The sequence below is a fragment of the Clarias gariepinus genome, chromosome 27 (genome assembly GCF_024256425.1).
Source record: "Clarias gariepinus isolate MV-2021 ecotype Netherlands chromosome 27, CGAR_prim_01v2, whole genome shotgun sequence".
NCBI classification, from domain to species: domain Eukaryota; kingdom Metazoa; phylum Chordata; class Actinopteri; order Siluriformes; family Clariidae; genus Clarias; species Clarias gariepinus.
This window is the reverse complement of record NC_071126.1, coordinates 24,079,599-24,099,837: the sequence shown is the minus strand read 5'-3', so window position 1 is coordinate 24,099,837 and position 20,239 is coordinate 24,079,599. Positions and strand designations below refer to the sequence as shown.

The 20,239-nt window shown below is 44.6% G+C and overlaps 1 protein-coding gene across 1 annotated transcript; it reads left to right on the top strand.

The window, feature by feature from the left end:
- Positions 1-14,027: 14,027 nt before the first annotated feature.
- On the top strand, positions 14,028-19,270 carry nt5c1bb (5'-nucleotidase, cytosolic IB b). Its single transcript, XM_053488609.1, has 6 exons — positions 14,028-14,269; positions 16,397-16,564; positions 16,684-16,813; positions 16,988-17,110; positions 17,836-18,020; positions 18,117-19,270. Exons 1-6 carry the CDS (start codon positions 14,162-14,164, stop codon positions 18,483-18,485), a joined length of 1,083 nt encoding a protein of 360 aa, XP_053344584.1. The 5' UTR covers positions 14,028-14,161; the 3' UTR covers positions 18,486-19,270.
- Positions 19,271-20,239: the final 969 nt, after the last annotated feature.

The following is a 20,239-nucleotide window of genomic DNA, read 5'->3' as shown; positions in this document are numbered from 1 at the left end:
AATAAATCACTTTAAGCATATTTGCACTGCATAAGTCACTTTAAATATGTGGATTGCACAACCATGGACATTACCCTTCTTTATTACCATTTATTCGGCTGCTCTTATTGTTTTACATTTTTTCATATATTCTTCATATATTTTCTATATTGTGTATTTTTGTGTACAGATATTTTATTTTTAGCTTTTATTTGTATATTTTTATTTAATTCTTCCCTATTTAAATTAACCTTTATTTAAATTTTCATATTTATTACCTATTCCTATTCATATTCTTTTACTCTTAGGTCACGAGCAGTTGTCTAAGCATTTCACTGCATATCGTACTATGACTGTGTATGTGACAAATAAAATTTGAATTTGAATTTGACCTCCGGACCTATCTGACCCATCCTGGTGCCCCGCTACTGGTTGGAGATCTCGTCACATGGTTGCCCCGTGTGTCTCTTTGGGATGCGTCTGGTGTCTAGGGACGGTTTCACTCTACCATGAAGACGGTTCTGGCCTCGACTGATGTTGACAGCTGTTTTTCTGAGGATTTGACTTGGCTGAAGTTGCTTGATAGTTGAGGACTATAATTTCCTACAAGTCTACCTAAGTCTCCAATAACTACCTGGACTCCATATTAACATCAATTAACATCAACTGTTATGCTAAACTTCTTGCCACCTAACACACTTTATAAATGCAGATCATTTACTGCTTTCTGTTTCACCCAGATGAGGATGGGTTCCCTGTTGAGTCTGGTTCCTCTCAAGGTTTCTTCCTATTACCATCTCAGGGAGTTTTTCTTTGCCACTGTCGCCCTCGGCTTGCTCACCAGGGACAAACTGACCATTTTGATTCATACACATGACACACATTTGTGCATGACAGTACCCCCGGTAGTCCCAAATGAGCTTGGGGTCGAGGCTGAAACGTGCTGGAATCCAAGATTGCTCCTCGGGGCCGTAGACTTCCCAATCAACTAGGTATTGAGTGCCCCTGCCCTGAGGGCGTGAGTCGAGGTGCTCCAGTTGTTGGTTGGTCTGTTCCGTCTGACCATTAGTCTGGGGATGGTAACTGGATGACAGACTACAGGTGGAATTGATCAGACAGCAGAAGGCCCTCCAGAACCGGGCGGTGAACTGGGGTCCCCTGTCCAAGACAATGTCCTTTGGGAACCCATGCAAGTGGATTACATGTTCCAAGATTAGCTAGGCTGTGTTTTTTGCTGATGGAAGTCCGGCGAGGGCCACCAGGTGTACTGCTTTGGAGAACCAGTTGACGATGGTTAAAATTGTGTTCTTTCCTTCGGAAACTGGTAGGTCTGTGATGTGATCTAGGGCGATGTGCGTCCAGGGCCGTCGAGAAACGGGAAGTGGTTGGAGCTCTCCGGGGGTGGGTTGGTTTATGTCCTTGGCCCTGGCGCACACCGGGCACGCCTAAACGAACTCTTTGATGTCTCTCTTCATGGTGGGCTACCAGAATGCCTGTTTTACAAATAGGAGAGTTCGTCGGGTTCCGGGGTGTCCTGCAACAGGCGACGAGTGGCCCAACTGAAGGACCTTTGATCTCAGGTGCTGGGGCAGGTGGCGCACCTGCCAGCCCGGCCTCCGCACCCATGTCCCTGTGGAGGGGTGCGATGATTCATGAGGTGGGGATGACAGGCACGAGGTATGACAGATGAAAGTTGAACTGTTCGAAAAACAATGCCCACCGTGCCTGTCGTGGATTTAGTTGTTTGAGACTTCTGATTGTGATGAGGTTCTGGTGATCCGTCCAGACAATGAACGGCTCCCTGGAGCCAGTAATGCCATTCCTTCAAGGCCTACTTTATGGCCAACAGCTCGTGGTCCCCCACCCCGTATCGCTGCTGAGTGGGGTTACATTTCTTGGAGAAGAGGCCACAGGGGTGTAGCTTCTGGTCTGGACCTTGCTGGGAGAGAACAGCGCCGGTACCCACATCTGACGCGTCCACCTCCACAACGAACGGTTGGTTGGCATCTGGGTGAAGAAGAATAAGGGCGGTGGTGAAACGGTGGCAAAGTTCTTGAAATGCAGAAATGGCAGCAGGAGTGAGTTGGAAGGGACTAGAGGAGGGCCTGGTCAGACTGGTCAGTGTGCTGCAACTGTACTGTATCCCCGGATAAAGCGACAATAAAAGTTTGCAAACCTGAGAAACCGTTGGAGCTGTTTGAGAGTCCTGGGTAGGGGCCGGTGACAAACAGCTTCTAGTTTCTGCAGGTCCATGGCCACACCTTGGGGCGAGATAACAAAACCCAGGAACGTGGTGGAGTGCTTGTGAAAAGCACATTTTTCTAACTTACAGTACAGTTTGTGAGCTCTTAAGAACAATCCGGGTGTGCTGGATATGTTCTTTGATGGTCAGGGAATATATGAGAAAATCGTCCAAGTAGACGAACACCGATTGGCCTAGCATGTCTCTCAGGACATCATTGATGAATTGCTAAAAGGCCGAAGGTGCGTTCCAGAGTCCAAAGGGGAGGACCAGGCTCTCGTAAAGTCTGGTGGAAGTAATGAAGGCTGTCTTCCCCTCATCGCCCTCTCTGATACGCATCAAGTTGTAGGCGCTCCGGAGGTCCAATTTTGTAAACACGGTGGCACCAGAGAGGGCGTTTAGGGCTGAGTTGGTGAGTGGCAACGGATGTCGGTTCTTGATGGTGATCTTATTCAGCCCCCGATAGTCGACACAGGGGCGAAGTTCGCTCCCTTTCTTCTTCACGAAGAAGAATCCCACGGGCGCTGGCGACAAGGAGGGCCGGATGGTTCCATGGCGAAGGGCGCTGGCGACATATTCCTCCATCGCCTGCGTCTCGGCAGCTGACAACGAGTAGAGGTGGCCTCGGGGAGGAACGGAACCCGGCTGAAGCTCTATTGCCAGGTCATAAGGGCGATGGGGAGGAAGGTGGGAGGCGGTGCCATGAACCGCCGCCCAGAGATCCGCGTTCTCCCGCACTGAACTCCGCAACCTCGTGGCGCAAGGCCGCGACGTCTTGTACACTTTGGCGCAGATTAGCGATCTTTCCGGTTAGGTTGTTGATGAGCATGGCATGCTGATCTACCACGTCGCAGAGGTGGGCATACTCCGCTGGGTTCACCATGGATGGCTCAGTTATTCTGTCAAGAACTAACCTGAGGTGACCAAAAGACATAGCTTTGGCGGTTAGCCCTTTGTTGCGTGAATGGTAAACCCAAACGCGGAAGAGACATGAATAGGCAGGATAATCACGCGATTTATTCTAAGGATTCTCACAAATGGTGAGCAAGGGAAAAACACAATCTAAACCGCGTCCTATAAACATTCAATCTGTAAGCAAACCCAAGAAAGTGAGTACTCACGAATCGGCGAACGAATCCGAAGCGGCATGGGCAAACTCAATGTCTGAGCGACGTGCTGCGCCATCTTGTCTCCTTTTATGCTTCCTGGACTGAGTGTGCATGACAGTTTAATATCTGCATCAATTGCATTGTCCAGGTTCTAAGCCTCAATTTTATGCCTGATATTTGCAATTTTATTATTTAAAAAGTTCATAAGGTCCTCACTATTGCACGGTGTTGTTGTGGAGATTTCTGAAGTGGTCTTATTTCTAGTTAATTTGGATTTCTATTTGGAAATCTAGGATTATTTTTGTTATTTTCTATAAGAGTGGAGAGATACATTGATCTAGCTACACTAAGAGCTTTTCTATTTCATGCTATTTGAAATACTAACAATTTAGTTTGGTGCCATTTATGATGATATATTCAGTCGCCTGATCGAGTTCTGTGGGGTCAGACGGTGATCTAATCGAAGTTGGGAACTCGGGAGTTGGAACTTGGGAGATTACTGATAAAACTCTGTTTGGTAGTTGATGTGAATGTACGTTTCATACGGTAGCGCGGCGCTGTGTGTACATTATTATTGTGACACACTTGAATTGAGACAAGATAGTGATCTGAGATAACTTCAGATAGTGGAATTGTGAATAAATTTCTTATACTTCATCCGAATAATATTATTAAATCTAAAGTGTGACCTGCTTTATGAGTGGGTCCTATTACGCACTGATTTACTCCTGCCGAGTCCAGTATGGACATAAATGCTCTACACACAGGGTCTTCTCAAAGAAATTCAGAGTACGGCCCTGAAGGTCTGTCTCTTTGTTTTTTCCTAAGTAGGGTTTAGGAGAAATAGACACAAAGACAAAGTTGATCTTGTAATGAGACAGCTCAATTCAGTCTCATGAGACAAGAAAAAGCTAATTCTGAGCAACAAAATTTTGCCATGGGAATTTACTGAATCTCCTGCAGTCCTTAGATCTCTGCCTGAAGTTTAATCTGCACCATCAGTGAATCTAAATGTGGAGTAAAAGTGATGTTATGAACAGTTATGTGTGGGATTTAATAATCTACTGTAAAATAATCTACTAATGCGCTACTGTCTCAATGTAAACAAACACCTGCACCAATAGATATTAATTAGAAAAGATAAAGTGAATATTTTTACTGGGATTAGTTCATATTTTCACTTTGGCTGAAATAACAGCGCTGAAGTTGTTTTGATATGTGTTTATGGGGTAAATACGACAGACATCTTATCAGGTTCTCTACCAAAACACTTCTCCTCTTTATTATGCCACCCTGAGGCTTCCACATGAACTGCATCACAATCAACATGAATTATTCACATATCATTACATCCCCCTTTTTTTTTTTTTTTTAAAACACTTTTCACTAGAAAGTCCATAACCTGCAAAAAAACAACAACAACAAGCAAAAACAAAAATATTCTGCTCAGCATCACTTAACACTTTTTTTTTTCTTCTTCTTTTTTTTTTTTTACTATCACTCCTAACCAAACATCAGAAAATTCACAACTACTCTTCAACAAGCCTTCTCGGTTTAGTAACAATCCTTCCACTTGCTGTTTTGATTGGGAAACTTGGAAGCTTTGTAGGACTAGCATTTCCTTGTTGTGTTCCATTCTGAATGTCCACTTCACATGGTTCATATGCGTCTTCACACACCTTCTGCTGTGTCACATTTGGATTATCTCCATCCTTGGTTATGACATTTTCCTTCTTTGTCTGCATTAGAAACTTTCTGTTCCTTCTGTACTTTTTGCCATCAGGCGTCTGTACCACATAGGATCTAGGTTGTTCAGATAGGTCAGTTACTTGAGCTGGATTCCATACGCCCTCTTGCCATATTCTGACATTATCGCCAATCTGTAGTTTCTTAAGCATCCTTGTTCCTTGATCAAAATATTCTTTCTGTTTCTGTTGTCTTTTTTCAAACAACTGCTGCACTGGTTCAGAGACCAAACATTTGTGACTTTGTTGGAAGTCTCGTTCTCACTCGTCTCCCCATCAACAACTGGGCTGGTGACGCCCCGATGTCTTCCAGTGGTGTATTCCTTAGGTTCAGTAAAGACAAATACGGATCCTTTCCGTCTGCCTTAGCCTTTTTGAGCAAATGTTTAACAGTTTGTACTCCTCTCTCAGCCATTCCATTTGACTGGGCATGGTGTGGGCTTGACGTTACATGAGAAAACTCCCACTCTTTTGCAAAATCTTGAAATTCACGAGAGCTAAATTGAGGTCCATTATCTGAATTTACTACCTCAGGAATTCCATGTCTCGCAAATTGTGATTTAAGATGGTTGATGACTGTTGCACTTCTTGTGTCTGATCTTAGCCATTCGACCTCGATAAACTTGGAATAGTAATCCACTAAGAGTAGATACTCCTGCTGGCCAAAGGTGAATAGATCGACACCTATCTTTTGCCATGGTCTTTCTGGAACCTTGTGTGGATGTAACGGCTCTTTGGTTTGTCGTTTCTGATGAGTTTTACACACGTCACAGCTGCTCACTATCTCTGTGATTCTTTGTGACATTCCAGGCCAAAAGAGTACTTCTCTCGCTCTACGTCTGCAACTTTCAATACCCAAGTGGCTTTCGTGAATTCTCTTAAGCATTTCAGCTCTCATTGATGTTGGAACAATGATTCTTTCTCCTTTGAATAGAATTCCATCCACTGCTGAAATTTCCTCTCTGTAATTCCAATACACTTGTATTTCTCTTGCCGCTTGACTCTTTGTCTTCGGCCATCCACTCAGGACTGTCTCTGTGAGTTTCATTAGTGTCTCATCATTCTTTGTTTCCTTTTTGAATTCATCCAGTTTTTCACTTGACACAGGTAAATTGCAGATCACCATGTGCACCTGAGCTTCTATCTCATTATCAAGTGTACAGGTCACTGGTAAGAAAGCTCTAGACAATGCATCTGCTATATGCATCTCCTTTCCTGGCTTGTACTGTACATGCACTTGATATTTCTGCAGCCTCAGCAATAGTCTCTGTATTTTAGCTGGTGCACTGCTCAAGGGTTTTGTCATTATCACTTCAAGTGGCTTGTGATCTGACTCCACATTAATTTCCTTTCCATATACATATTGATGGAAGCGTTCTACCCCAAACACAATAGCTAGCATTTCTTTTTCAATTTGCGCATAGCGCTGTTCTGTTTCAGTCAAAGCTCGCGATGCATATGCAACCGGTTTGTCCTTTTGCAGTAGAACTGCACCAAGTCCTTCTTTCGAAGCGTCCACTGATAGTGTCACAGGAAGGTTTATGTCATAGTATCTGAGCAAAGGAGCTTCAGTTAGCATTGTTTTCAGTTTGTCGAATGCATGCTGATGCTCATCTCTTCACTTCCATGCCACATCATCTCTTGTTAGTCCACGTAATGGTTCAGTGTGTTGTGACATATTTGAAATGAACTTTGCTAAGAACGTTACCATTCCCAGAAACCGCTCCATATCTTTCTTGCATTCAGGTGTTGGCATTTTCTTTACAGCCTCGATCTTGCTCTGATCAGGTTTCAATCCTTCTTTTGAAAAGACATGACCCAGGTATTTAATTTCCTCTAGGCCCACTCTGCATTTTTCTTTATTCAGCTTGAAGTTCTTGACTCTTGCTCTCTCTAGCACTTGTCTCAGTCTTTCATCATGCTGTTGTTTTGTCTCTCCCCAGATCAACAAGTCATCAATGTACGTTTCTACTCCTTCAATTCCTTCAAACAGTTGTCTTACTGTTCTGTGAAACACTTCCGGTGCTGAATTAATTCCAAAAGCTAGACGAAGGAATCTGTAACGACCAAAAGGTGTGTTGAACGTACAGAGGCGAGAACTGGCTTCATCTAGTTTAACTTGCCAAAAACCTGAATTTGCGTCCAGTACTGTAAAGTATTTAGCTTTCGACAGTCTGCAGGTTATTTCCTCAACAGTTGGTAACTGGTAGTGTTCTCTCATGACTGCTGTATTAAGATCTCGTGGGTCTAAGCAGATTCTTAATTTTCCATTGGACTTTTCCACAATCACAATAGGGTTTACCCACTTTGTAGGCTCTTCAATTCTTGCTATAACTTTCATCTTTTCCATTCTGTTCAGCTCTGCTCTCAATTTTTCTCTTAGAGTGACAGGAATCTTTCTTGGTGGGTGAACTTTTGGTGTCACACTCTCATCAATGCGAATGGTGTGTTCCCCTTCAAGACAACCAATTCCTTCGAACACATCAGCATACTCTTTGAAGATGTTTATTTCCTCACTTTTATTCAGTGTCATCACTCTCTTTATGAGCCCCATTTGCTCACATGCTTTGATACCTAGTATTGGTTGAGCATCTGACCTCACAACAATGAATTCCAGGAAATAACTTTTCTTTTTGTATTTCACTGTCCAGTTGCACTTTCCTTTCACTGGTATTTTGTCTCCGGTGTATGTTGACAGTTTCACGTTTGTTGGCTTAAGTATGTTTTTCTTGCCTGTTCTCTGTAATAAGCTGTAAGGAATTACATTGGCCTGCGCACCCGTATCGAGTTTGAATTTGACAGATTTGTGCTCCAGTTGTATTTCGACTGCCCATTCATCCGCTTGTGACTGTGAGTTTACATGCACAGCTCCAATGTAAAGACTCGTTTGCTGATCTGCGTCATCATCTACTGCATGCACTTTCCGCGATCTACACATCCTTGCAAAGTGATTCATTTTCTTGCAATTTTTACATTGTTTGCCATAAGCTGGACACGCACGTGATGAATGCTCAGTTCCACATCGTTTACAGTCAAACGTGCTTGCTTTATCTTTCTCATTCACTTTCGATTTATTTTGATAGTCTTTTTTTCGTGTCTGTCTTTGTTTCACAGTATCCACATGCTTGCTTTCTCGAGCAGAAGCTTGTACATTGTGATCCTCTTCGTGCATTTTTTTAATTTGTGCTTTAGTCGTTTCAGCCGCTACGCAAAGCTGGGTTGCTTTTTCAAGAGTTATGTCAACCTCTCTTAGCAATATTTCTCTCATTCTATCCGACGTGATTCCACAGACAACTCGATCTCTAATGAGGGATTCTTGCAATTGTCCGAATTCACATGATTTTGCCCTTAGCTTTAACTCGGTAAGATACTGGCTGAATGACATATCCCCTTGCACACACGTGAAAAAGTTGTACCTCTCATAGGTTATGTTTTTCTTCGGGTTGCAATAATTGTCAAACTTTTCCATGATTTTCGTCAGTTATGCTCATCGTCTTCTTCAAACGTGAAAGTATTGTACACTTCAACTGCCTCTTCGCCAGCAACATGAAGAAATAGCGAGGACTGTACCTTATCTGGCTTGTTAGCTCCTCCGATAGCTGTTAGATACAACTCGAACCTTTGCCGAAATCTTCTCCAGTTTTCTGACAGGTTTCCTTGCTGTAAATCAAGTCCAGCGGGTGGTTTAAGTCCTTCCATGATTACAAAATCGTCTTTCGCTTTACGAATTTACTTCTGACACCATGTTTTGATATGTGTTTATGGGGTAAATACGACAGACATCTTATCAGGTTCTCTACCAAAACACTTCTCCTCTTTATTATGCCACCCTGAGGCTTCCACATGAACTGCATCACAATCAACATGAATTATTCACATATCATGACAGAAGTGGTATAGGTGAATTTTAAATTTAAAGATGTACGTGGGCTCGGGTGTTCCTAATGAAATGGCCGCAGAGTGAGTGTGTGTGTTAGTTATACAGTAGTTACTGTGTGTGTGTTACAGAGGGTGTGTGTGTGTGTGTGTTAGTTATACAGTAGTTACTGAGGTACTGTGGATGTGTGTGTGTTAGTTATACAGTAGATACTGTGTGTGTGTGTGTTACTGAGGGTGTGTGTGTGTGTATGTGTATGTGTGTGTTACTGAGGGTGTGTGTGTGTGTGTGTGTGTTACTGAGGGTGTGTGTGTGTGTTACTGAGGGTGTGTGTGTGTGTGTTACTGAGGGTGTGTGTGTGTGTTACTGAGGGTGTGTGTGTGTGTGTTACTGAGGGGGTGTGTGTGTGTGTTACTGAGGGTGTGGATGTGTGTGTGTTAGTTATACAGTAGATACTGTGTGTGTGTGTGTTACTGAGGGTGTGTGTGTGTGTATGTGTATGTGTGTGTTACTGAGGGTGTGTGTGTGTGTGTGTGTGTGTTTCTGAGGGTGTGTGTGTTACTGAGGGTGTGTGTGTGTGTGTTACTGAGGGTGTGTGTGTGTGTGTTACTGAGGGTGTGTGTGTGTGTGTGTGTTACTGAGGGTGTGTGTGTGTGTGTTACTGAGGGTGTGTGTGTGTGTGTGTGTGTGTGTGTGTACTGAGGGTGTGTGTGTGTGTGTTACTGAGGGTGTGTGTGTGTGTGTTACTGAGGGTGTGTGTGTGTGGGTGTGTGTGTTACTGAGGGTGTGTGTGTGTGTGTGTTACTGAGGGTGTGTGTGTGTGTTACTGAGGGTGTGTGTGTGTGTGTTACTGAGGGTGTGTGTGTGTGTGTTACTGAGGGTGTGTGTGTGTGGGTGTGTGTGTTACTGAGGGTGTGTGTGTGTGTGTGTTAGTTATACAGTAGTTACTGTGTGTGTGTTACTGAGAGTGTGTGTGTGTATGTGTATGTGTGTGTTACTGAGAGTGTGTGTGTGTATGTGTATGTGTGTGTTACTGAGAGTGTGGGTGTGTATGTGTATGTGTGTGTTACTGAGAGTGTGTGTGTGTATGTGTATGTGTGTGTTACTGAGGGTGTGTGTGTGTGTGTTACTGAGGGTGTGGGTGTGTGTGTTACTGAGGGTGTGTGTGTGTGTTACTGAGGGTGTGTGTGTGTGTGTTACTGAGGGTGTGTGTGTGTGTGTTACTGAGGGTGTGTGTGTGTGGGTGTGTGTGTTACTGAGGGTGTGTGTGTGTGTGTGTTAGTTATACAGTAGTTACTGTGTGTGTGTTACTGAGAGTGTGTGTGTGTATGTGTATGTGTGTGTTACTGAGAGTGTGTGTGTGTATGTGTATGTGTGTGTTACTGAGAGTGTGGGTGTGTATGTGTATGTGTGTGTTACTGAGGGTGTGTGTGTGTGTGTTACTGAGGGTGTGGGTGTGTGTGTTACTGAGGGTGTGTGTGTGTGTTACTGAGGGTGTGTGTGTGTGTGTTACTGAGGGTGTGTGTGTGTGTGTTACTGAGGGTGTGTGTGTGTGGGTGTGTGTGTTACTGAGGGTGTGTGTGTGTGTGTGTTAGTTATACAGTAGTTACTGTGTGTGTGTTACTGAGAGTGTGTGTGTGTATGTGTATGTGTGTGTTACTGAGAGTGTGTGTGTGTATGTGTATGTGTGTGTTACTGAGAGTGTGGGTGTGTATGTGTATGTGTGTGTTACTGAGAGTGTGTGTGTGTATGTGTATGTGTGTGTTACTGAGGGTGTGTGTGTGTGTGTTACTGAGGGTGTGGGTGTGTGTGTTACTGAGGGTGTGTGTGTGTGTTACTGAGGGTGTGTGTGTGTGTGTTACTGAGGGTGTGTGTGTGTGTGTTACTGAGGGTGTGTGTGTGTGGGTGTGTGTGTTACTGAGGGTGTGTGTGTGTGTGTGTTAGTTATACAGTAGTTACTGTGTGTGTGTTACTGAGAGTGTGTGTGTGTATGTGTATGTGTGTGTTACTGAGAGTGTGTGTGTGTATGTGTATGTGTGTGTTACTGAGAGTGTGGGTGTGTATGTGTATGTGTGTGTTACTGAGGGTGTGTGTGTGTGTGTTACTGAGGGTGTGGGTGTGTGTGTTACTGAGGGTGTGTGTGTGTGTTACTGAGGGTGTGTGTGTGTGTGTTACTGAGGGTGTGTGTGTGTGTGTTACTGAGGGTGTGTGTGTGTGGGTGTGTGTGTTACTGAGGGTGTGTGTGTGTGTGTGTTAGTTATACAGTAGTTACTGTGTGTGTGTTACTGAGAGTGTGTGTGTGTATGTGTATGTGTGTGTTACTGAGAGTGTGTGTGTGTATGTGTATGTGTGTGTTACTGAGAGTGTGGGTGTGTATGTGTATGTGTGTGTTACTGAGGGTGTGTGTGTGTGTGTTACTGAGGGTGTGGGTGTGTGTGTTACTGAGGGTGTGTGTGTGTGTTACTGAGGGTGTGTGTGTGTGTGTTACTGAGGGTGTGTGTGTGTGTGTTACTGAGGGTGTGTGTGTGTGGGTGTGTGTGTTACTGAGGGTGTGTGTGTGTGTGTGTTAGTTATACAGTAGTTACTGTGTGTGTGTTACTGAGAGTGTGTGTGTGTATGTGTATGTGTGTGTTACTGAGAGTGTGTGTGTGTATGTGTATGTGTGTGTTACTGAGAGTGTGGGTGTGTATGTGTATGTGTGTGTTACTGAGAGTGTGTGTGTGTATGTGTATGTGTGTGTTACTGAGGGTGTGTGTGTGTGTGTTACTGAGGGTGTGGGTGTGTGTGTTACTGAGGGTGTGTGTGTGTGTTACTGAGGGTGTGTGTGTGTGTGTTACTGAGGGTGTGTGTGTGTGTGTTACTGAGGGTGTGTGTGTGTGGGTGTGTGTGTTACTGAGGGTGTGTGTGTGTGTGTGTTAGTTATACAGTAGTTACTGTGTGTGTGTTACTGAGAGTGTGTGTGTGTATGTGTATGTGTGTGTTACTGAGAGTGTGTGTGTGTATGTGTATGTGTGTGTTACTGAGAGTGTGGGTGTGTATGTGTATGTGTGTGTTACTGAGGGTGTGTGTGTGTGTGTTACTGAGGGTGTGGGTGTGTGTGTTACTGAGGGTGTGTGTGTGTGTTACTGAGGGTGTGTGTGTGTGTGTTACTGAGGGTGTGTGTGTGTGTGTTACTGAGGGTGTGTGTGTGTGGGTGTGTGTGTTACTGAGGGTGTGTGTGTGTGTGTGTTAGTTATACAGTAGTTACTGTGTGTGTGTTACTGAGAGTGTGTGTGTGTATGTGTATGTGTGTGTTACTGAGAGTGTGTGTGTGTATGTGTATGTGTGTGTTACTGAGAGTGTGGGTGTGTATGTGTATGTGTGTGTTACTGAGAGTGTGTGTGTGTATGTGTATGTGTGTGTTACTGAGGGTGTGTGTGTGTGTGTTACTGAGGGTGTGGGTGTGTGTGTTACTGAGGGTGTGTGTGTGTGTTACTGAGGGTGTGTGTGTGTGTGTTACTGAGGGTGTGTGTGTGTGTGTTACTGAGGGTGTGTGTGTGTGGGTGTGTGTGTTACTGAGGGTGTGTGTGTGTGTGTGTTAGTTATACAGTAGTTACTGTGTGTGTGTTACTGAGAGTGTGTGTGTGTATGTGTATGTGTGTGTTACTGAGAGTGTGTGTGTGTATGTGTATGTGTGTGTTACTGAGAGTGTGGGTGTGTATGTGTATGTGTGTGTTACTGAGGGTGTGTGTGTGTGTGTTACTGAGGGTGTGGGTGTGTGTGTTACTGAGGGTGTGTGTGTGTGTTACTGAGGGTGTGTGTGTGTGTGTTACTGAGGGTGTGTGTGTGTGTGTTACTGAGGGTGTGTGTGTGTGGGTGTGTGTGTTACTGAGGGTGTGTGTGTGTGTGTGTTAGTTATACAGTAGTTACTGTGTGTGTGTTACTGAGAGTGTGTGTGTGTATGTGTATGTGTGTGTTACTGAGAGTGTGTGTGTGTATGTGTATGTGTGTGTTACTGAGAGTGTGGGTGTGTATGTGTATGTGTGTGTTACTGAGGGTGTGTGTGTGTGTGTTACTGAGGGTGTGGGTGTGTGTGTTACTGAGGGTGTGTGTGTGTGTTACTGAGGGTGTGTGTGTGTGTGTTACTGAGGGTGTGTGTGTGTGTGTTACTGAGGGTGTGTGTGTGTGGGTGTGTGTGTTACTGAGGGTGTGTGTGTGTGTGTGTTAGTTATACAGTAGTTACTGTGTGTGTGTTACTGAGAGTGTGTGTGTGTATGTGTATGTGTGTGTTACTGAGAGTGTGTGTGTGTATGTGTATGTGTGTGTTACTGAGAGTGTGGGTGTGTATGTGTATGTGTGTGTTACTGAGAGTGTGTGTGTGTATGTGTATGTGTGTGTTACTGAGGGTGTGTGTGTGTGTGTTACTGAGGGTGTGGGTGTGTGTGTTACTGAGGGTGTGTGTGTGTGTTACTGAGGGTGTGTGTGTGTGTGTTACTGAGGGTGTGTGTGTGTGTGTTACTGAGGGTGTGTGTGTGTGGGTGTGTGTGTTACTGAGGGTGTGTGTGTGTGTGTGTTAGTTATACAGTAGTTACTGTGTGTGTGTTACTGAGAGTGTGTGTGTGTATGTGTATGTGTGTGTTACTGAGAGTGTGTGTGTGTATGTGTATGTGTGTGTTACTGAGAGTGTGGGTGTGTATGTGTATGTGTGTGTTACTGAGGGTGTGTGTGTGTGTGTTACTGAGGGTGTGGGTGTGTGTGTTACTGAGGGTGTGTGTGTGTGTTACTGAGGGTGTGTGTGTGTGTGTTACTGAGGGTGTGTGTGTGTGTGTTACTGAGGGTGTGTGTGTGTGGGTGTGTGTGTTACTGAGGGTGTGTGTGTGTGTGTGTTAGTTATACAGTAGTTACTGTGTGTGTGTTACTGAGAGTGTGTGTGTGTATGTGTATGTGTGTGTTACTGAGAGTGTGTGTGTGTATGTGTATGTGTGTGTTACTGAGAGTGTGGGTGTGTATGTGTATGTGTGTGTTACTGAGGGTGTGTGTGTGTGTGGTAACAGTTCCAGTCAGTCTGGAGATTCAGAGCCGCAGATTCGACACAAGGCGCTGCTACTTCCTGACTCTCTCTCTCTCACACACACACACACACACACTCTCTCTCTCTCTCTCTCTCTCTCTCACACACACTCTCTCTGGGGGAAGTGAGTCTGTGCCGGCGGTGTGTGTGTGTGTGGTGATGATGAGTGTGAGGGAGGTGAAGGTGAAGGTGGGAGATGAAGACGAGCCGGACTGGGAGGCGGCCAAGGCAGCGTTCAACAACCTGAGGAGTCGAAAACCCAGACCTGTGAGTACACACACACACACTCACACACACATACACACACTCACACACACATACACACACTCACACACACATACACACACTCACACACACACACACACACACACTCACACACACACACATACACACACTCACACACTCTTTTGATTGTGTAAAGCTGCTTTGTGATGATGTAAATCGTTAAAAGCGCTATACAAATAAAATTGAATTGAACATATACACACACACACACACACACCCGCACGCACGCACACACACACATTTTTACACACTTTTACTCCCCGTCTCACACACACTCCGGGCTTTATTTTATTTAGTGCAGTGTGTGTGTCCGCGGTGTGTAGAGGGGTGTGGTGTGTGTGTGTGTGTGTGTCCGCGGTGTGTAGAGGGGTGTGTGTGTGTGTGTGTGTGTGAGAGAGAGGAAACACACCCAGTATCCTCATTCCTGTAACATGTAACACTCTTCACACTGCGTGTGTATTATAATTCACACACACACACACACACACACACACTTTTAAACCGGAGAACTTTTCCTGTATAACCAGGAAATTCCGGAGAGATGAGTCACACACACACACACACACACACACACACACACACACCTATAAAGTAGAGATGAAACAGAATGAATATGAAAAGTTACTTAAAGTTTACAGATGTTTAGATTTACAGTTAAAATAGAAGTGTGTATATGAATAAGTATATAAAATATATAATAATACAGAATGTGCGATGTAAGAGTGTGTATGAAGATAAAGTTCTGGTGTGTGTGTGTGTGTGTGTGTGTGTGTAACATGGAGTATTAAATGATGTGATGCAGCTGTGTGATGGATTTGATCTGTGTGTGTTATGGCAGTCATTACATGAGCAATTTCCTGCAGGATCAATAAAGTTTTCTGATTCTGATCTAATCATGCTATAACGATAATAATAATAATGATGATGATGATGATAATAATATAGTGTGTAGGCAGAGGAAGGTAGTTGAATAAAATAAATAAACCAAATGAACACAATAACACATGATACACACACACACACACACACACACACACACACTGCCTGTTGTAACTAAGCTGATCGTTCTGAGTCCTCTGTTAGATCATTACTGCAGTGATTAATACAGTTCAGCTGTAACATGTGATTTAACCCTAACTGAGGCAGTGAGGAGCTTCATCGTGCCTCACACCTGTGGGCGGGGCTAAGATGGCCCTCTGTTCCAGAAGAGTCAAATTACTGACCTTCATCAAGGAAACAACTAGGAGATTGATGAAACTACTGACATTGGGTTAAGACTATAAACTCACTATTAATCCCTGGAGGTTTGGATCAGAGATGATCGTCATCATCATCATCATCATCATCATGGAGGAAGAAATGTGATCAAAAACATCCTGAATGAGTGTGATAGAGATCACTTACACACTCAGTGACATCATACAACAGTAGAACTCAGAGTGATGTTTAATAGTGAAAGTAAAAACATCACAGTTTGGTGAGAGCATAAAGAGAAAAAGGTCACGTGACCTGATGAGTCCAGATTGATGTCTGATCCGGGCTGATCGGATGCGTCTGGTTTAAAGACACTCGTCAGTTTAAAGACACAGTGCAGTCTGTCTCCAAGCAGTGTGATGACAACATTAGAGTTTTATCTTTAAATAATCAGTAATGAGGAAATGAGAGAGCAGGAGTTTATCACATGATACATTCTGAACACACACCTGCAGCTCGCTCCTGTGTCTGTGGAGCTGTTTATCACTTATTATCTCTCTTTATTTCCATAAACGCTCTTCAGATGCGAGTCCATAAAACCGCCGTGGGTTAGACACACCGCATTCTAATGCGAATGTTCCTCGTGCCTTTATTCACACGGCGGGGAGGGAGAGAGCCACGCCCATCTGATCCTACCTGATATTCTCATGAGATTCTACAGGTGATGTGTAATGTAACCCCGGGTTGCCAGATCAAACCGACACAATCCACCACCTGGGGAATGAAAATCTCCCACGTTTCCTTAAGACTGCCTGGTGATGAGTGTGTATGATTTACTTCACATGCAGTTACGTATGTGTGTTTATACCCTTATAGCATTTTGAGTTTGTGTGTGTGTGTGTGTGTGTTCCAAAGCCGAAGCCCAGCAATGCGATCACGATCGCCGTTTCGTCGCGGACTCTGTTCGACATGGTGGAGGAGAGAAAGATCTACGAGGAGCAGGGCATGGAGCAGTACGTCAGCTACAACGAAAAACACGAGAACGAGCCGCTCAAACCCGGAGCAGCCTTCCCCTTTGTTAAGGTGTGTGTGTGTGTGTGTGTCATGACCCGCACATTGCCATAACTTATTATTATTATTATTATTATTATTATTATTATTTTTGTTGTGTCTGATGGGTGTGGTCGTGCCGGGTCCTGCAGGCTCTGATGACGGTGAACACTCGTCTGAGGGAGCTCTACCCTGACAGCGAGGAGCTTTTCGATATCGTACTAATGACTAATAACCACGCCCAGGTGGGGGTGCGGCTAATCAACAGCATCAATCACTACGGTACAGGACGACATCATCATTATAATAGTGTTAATGACTGCAGTTATAACAGGCTTTAATGAGTCAGAGCTGTTAAATCACAAATATATCAAATACATATAGGTTATAATAAAGTATATAAAATATATAATGAAGAATGTGTGTGTGTGTGTGTGTGTGTGTGTGTATGAACAGATCTGCTGATCGAGAGGTTTTGCATGACGGGAGGTAAGAGTCCAGTGGGTTACCTGAAGGCGTACCTGACAAACCTGTACCTGTCCAAAGACTCGGGGAAAGTGAAGGAGGCCATCGAGGAGGGTGAGGACCTGAGAGAGACACCAGTCACATGATCTTGACCAATCACATGGATAATCACATGATTACATAATTAATTACAGGACCAATCACATGATCACAGGACCAATCACATGATCACAGGATCAAGTACATGACCAGTCACATGACCAGTCACATAATTGCATAATTAATAATCCAGCCAATCACAGGACCAATCATATTACCAATCACATGATAACAGGACCAGTCACATGACCAATCACATAATCACATAATTGGGCACATGACCTGATCACATGACCAATCACGTGTTTACTGTGCATGTTACCCCTGTGTATATTTGCATATTAATCTGTTCAGTAAAGCGGCGTCTAAGTTACTAACTATTTTCACCATGTAGTCAAAAGTATGTGCACCCCCGGTTATCACACCCATATATGGTTCTCGAGTGTCCTGACCCCTGACCTCTACATTCTAACATTCCAGCGCCTGCGCTCACTAATGCTCTTGTAGAGTGTGTGAACATCCCCCTTCGCCCCCGCACTAAAACAACACAAACCGCCACACCGTCACTCCAGCGTCCAGCGTCCAGCCTTCACAGGACGGTGGAGCGCTTTATAACAGCCAAGACATGGAGATGAATCTGGAACGGGACGTAGGGGACTGATGGTTGGGGTGCACATACTTTTGGCCCTGTAGTGCGTCTGTTCTACTTGAATGTGCAGTACTTATGTCTGTGTCCTCAGGCATCGCCGCAGCCACGCTGTTCACTCCGGATAAGAAAATGGAGCTGAGTGAGACGCAGCTCAGGGTGGCGTTCGACGGAGACGCCGTGCTCTTCTCAGACGAGTCGGAGATCATCGTTAAACAGCAGGGACTCGATGAGTTCTTTGAGCATGAGAAGGCGAATGTGAACACACCCCTAGCTCAGGTTTGATTCCAGTAAAACCTCTAAGTGGTGTGTGTGAGTGAGACGTGAGCAGATCATCTGCTGGATGACTGTAACATTTCTCCACCTGTTCCACAGGGTCCTCTGAAGTGCTTCCTGGAGGCGTTGGGGAAACTGCAGAGGAAGTTCTACTCTAAAAACGAGCGTCTGAACTGTCCCATCCGCACCTTCCTGGTGACGGCGCGCAGCGCGGCCAGTTCCGGGGCTCGGGTGTTAAAAACTCTGCGCAGCTGGGGACTGGAGATCGACGAGGCGCTGTTCCTCGCCGGGGCTCCCAAAGGTCCTCTCCTGGAGAAGATCAGACCACACATCTTCTTTGACGATCAGATGTTCCATGTGGAGGGAGCGACGGAACTCGGCACCATCGCCGCACACGTGCCTTACGGGATCGGACAAAAATATCACAAAGGGGAGCTGATCAAGAAGGTGGAGGAGAAAAAGCAGTGAGAGTGTGAGAGCGCTGAGGCTCAGGAGGCCACAGGCTGATGATCAAAGAGCACTTCAGTTCATTTATCAATCAATCAGTCAAAAGTTTTACAGTGTGATAGTTAGTATGATAAACACAGTTACCTTTACAAATCTGATATCAGAAATCTGATCTAAAGTTTACCAGCGTTACACAAACACTGTCCTGGTCATGTAAAAAGAGGCTAGAGTTAGGAGGCGGAGTCAGGAGGTGGGAGGAGTTAGGTTGAGGTGAGGGGTGTGGTGAGAGCTTTACTTTAATGTATCTTCTGCATTTTAAACTTTATTTACATTATTATTATTATAAACCGGATAGGGTGTGGTGTCAGTGTGGGGGTGGAGTCAGTATAAGGGGTGGAGTTGGGATGAGGGGTGTGGTTAAGCAGACATGTATGTGTGTTAAACCCTGAGAATGTTCTTAGCGGTGTGGACTCGAGTCACATGACTAGGACTTGACTTTAGCAGGAGTCAGAATGAGACTTTACACTCGAGTGTGACAGTGACTGTTTAATGACAGTGCGCGAGTGTGAGTCAGTATTACAGTGCCTTCTAGTGGTGATCAGGAGGAGCGCGGCCTCACATGTGGGTCGCCCCCTACACCTACCCTCACTCCACCACAGAGCGGAGCCTATCCCAGGAGACTTAGGGCACGAGACAGGATACACCCTGGACAGGGTGCCAATACATCACAGGGCGGGCACACACACACACACACACACACACACACACACACACACACACACCTGTCTGCACTTTTAAATAAAGGTTTTAAGAAACAAATGGTTGCCTGTTTGCTGTACACACATTACATTACACTCATGAGCCACAATACTAATGTTACTGCAGTGTGTGTGTGTGTGTGTGTGTGTTTGTGTATATAGAGAGAGAGAGGGAGAAAGAGAGAGAGTGTGTGTGGTTGTGTGTGGTTCTGTGATTCTGTTTAATGTGTGTGTGTGTGTATAGACCGAGCTACACTGCTGCTCTGTAGTTCTGCTCTCGGCCACACGGCGGCAGTGTCGCTACATTCAGCTCTTATTCACACTCTGCTCCTCCTCAGGTTACCATGGATACAGCAGCGCAGAGACTTATGGGTTATCAGAGTGTGTCTCACACACCACCAGTGACAAACCATCTGAGACACCACTGAGTGAGTGTGTGTGTGTGAGTGAATGTGTGTGTTTGTGTGAGTGAGTGAATGTGTGTGTGTGAGTGAGTGAATGTGTGTGTGTGAGTGTGACTGAATGTGTGTATGTGAGTGTGTGTATGTGAAAGAGAGTGAGTGTGTGTCTGTAAGTGTGTGTGACTGAGTGAATGTGTGTGAGAGAGAGAAAGTGATTGTGTGTATGTGAGTGTGTGTGTGTTTGAAGGAGAGAGAGAGAGAGTGTGTGTGAATGAGAGAGAAGAACAATGAAAATATGCATTATGTAAAGTGAGATGAAGTGGTTTAGAGGAACAACATGGTACTAGACAAACACACACACACACACACACACACACACACACACACACACATACACACACTTAGAGTTAAATAAAAGTGAGGGAGATAAAGCATATTATAAAAAAGTATTTGCCTCCTATTTTACCTCTTTTTGAATGTCCTGCTTTTTGTTCAATAAAATAAATTAATTAATTAATATAATGAAAAAGTAATGGCACCCTCACGCCACTCTAAATCTCCACCTGTCTATCCATGCATGTTATCTCCATCATCACCATCATCATCATCCCCACGA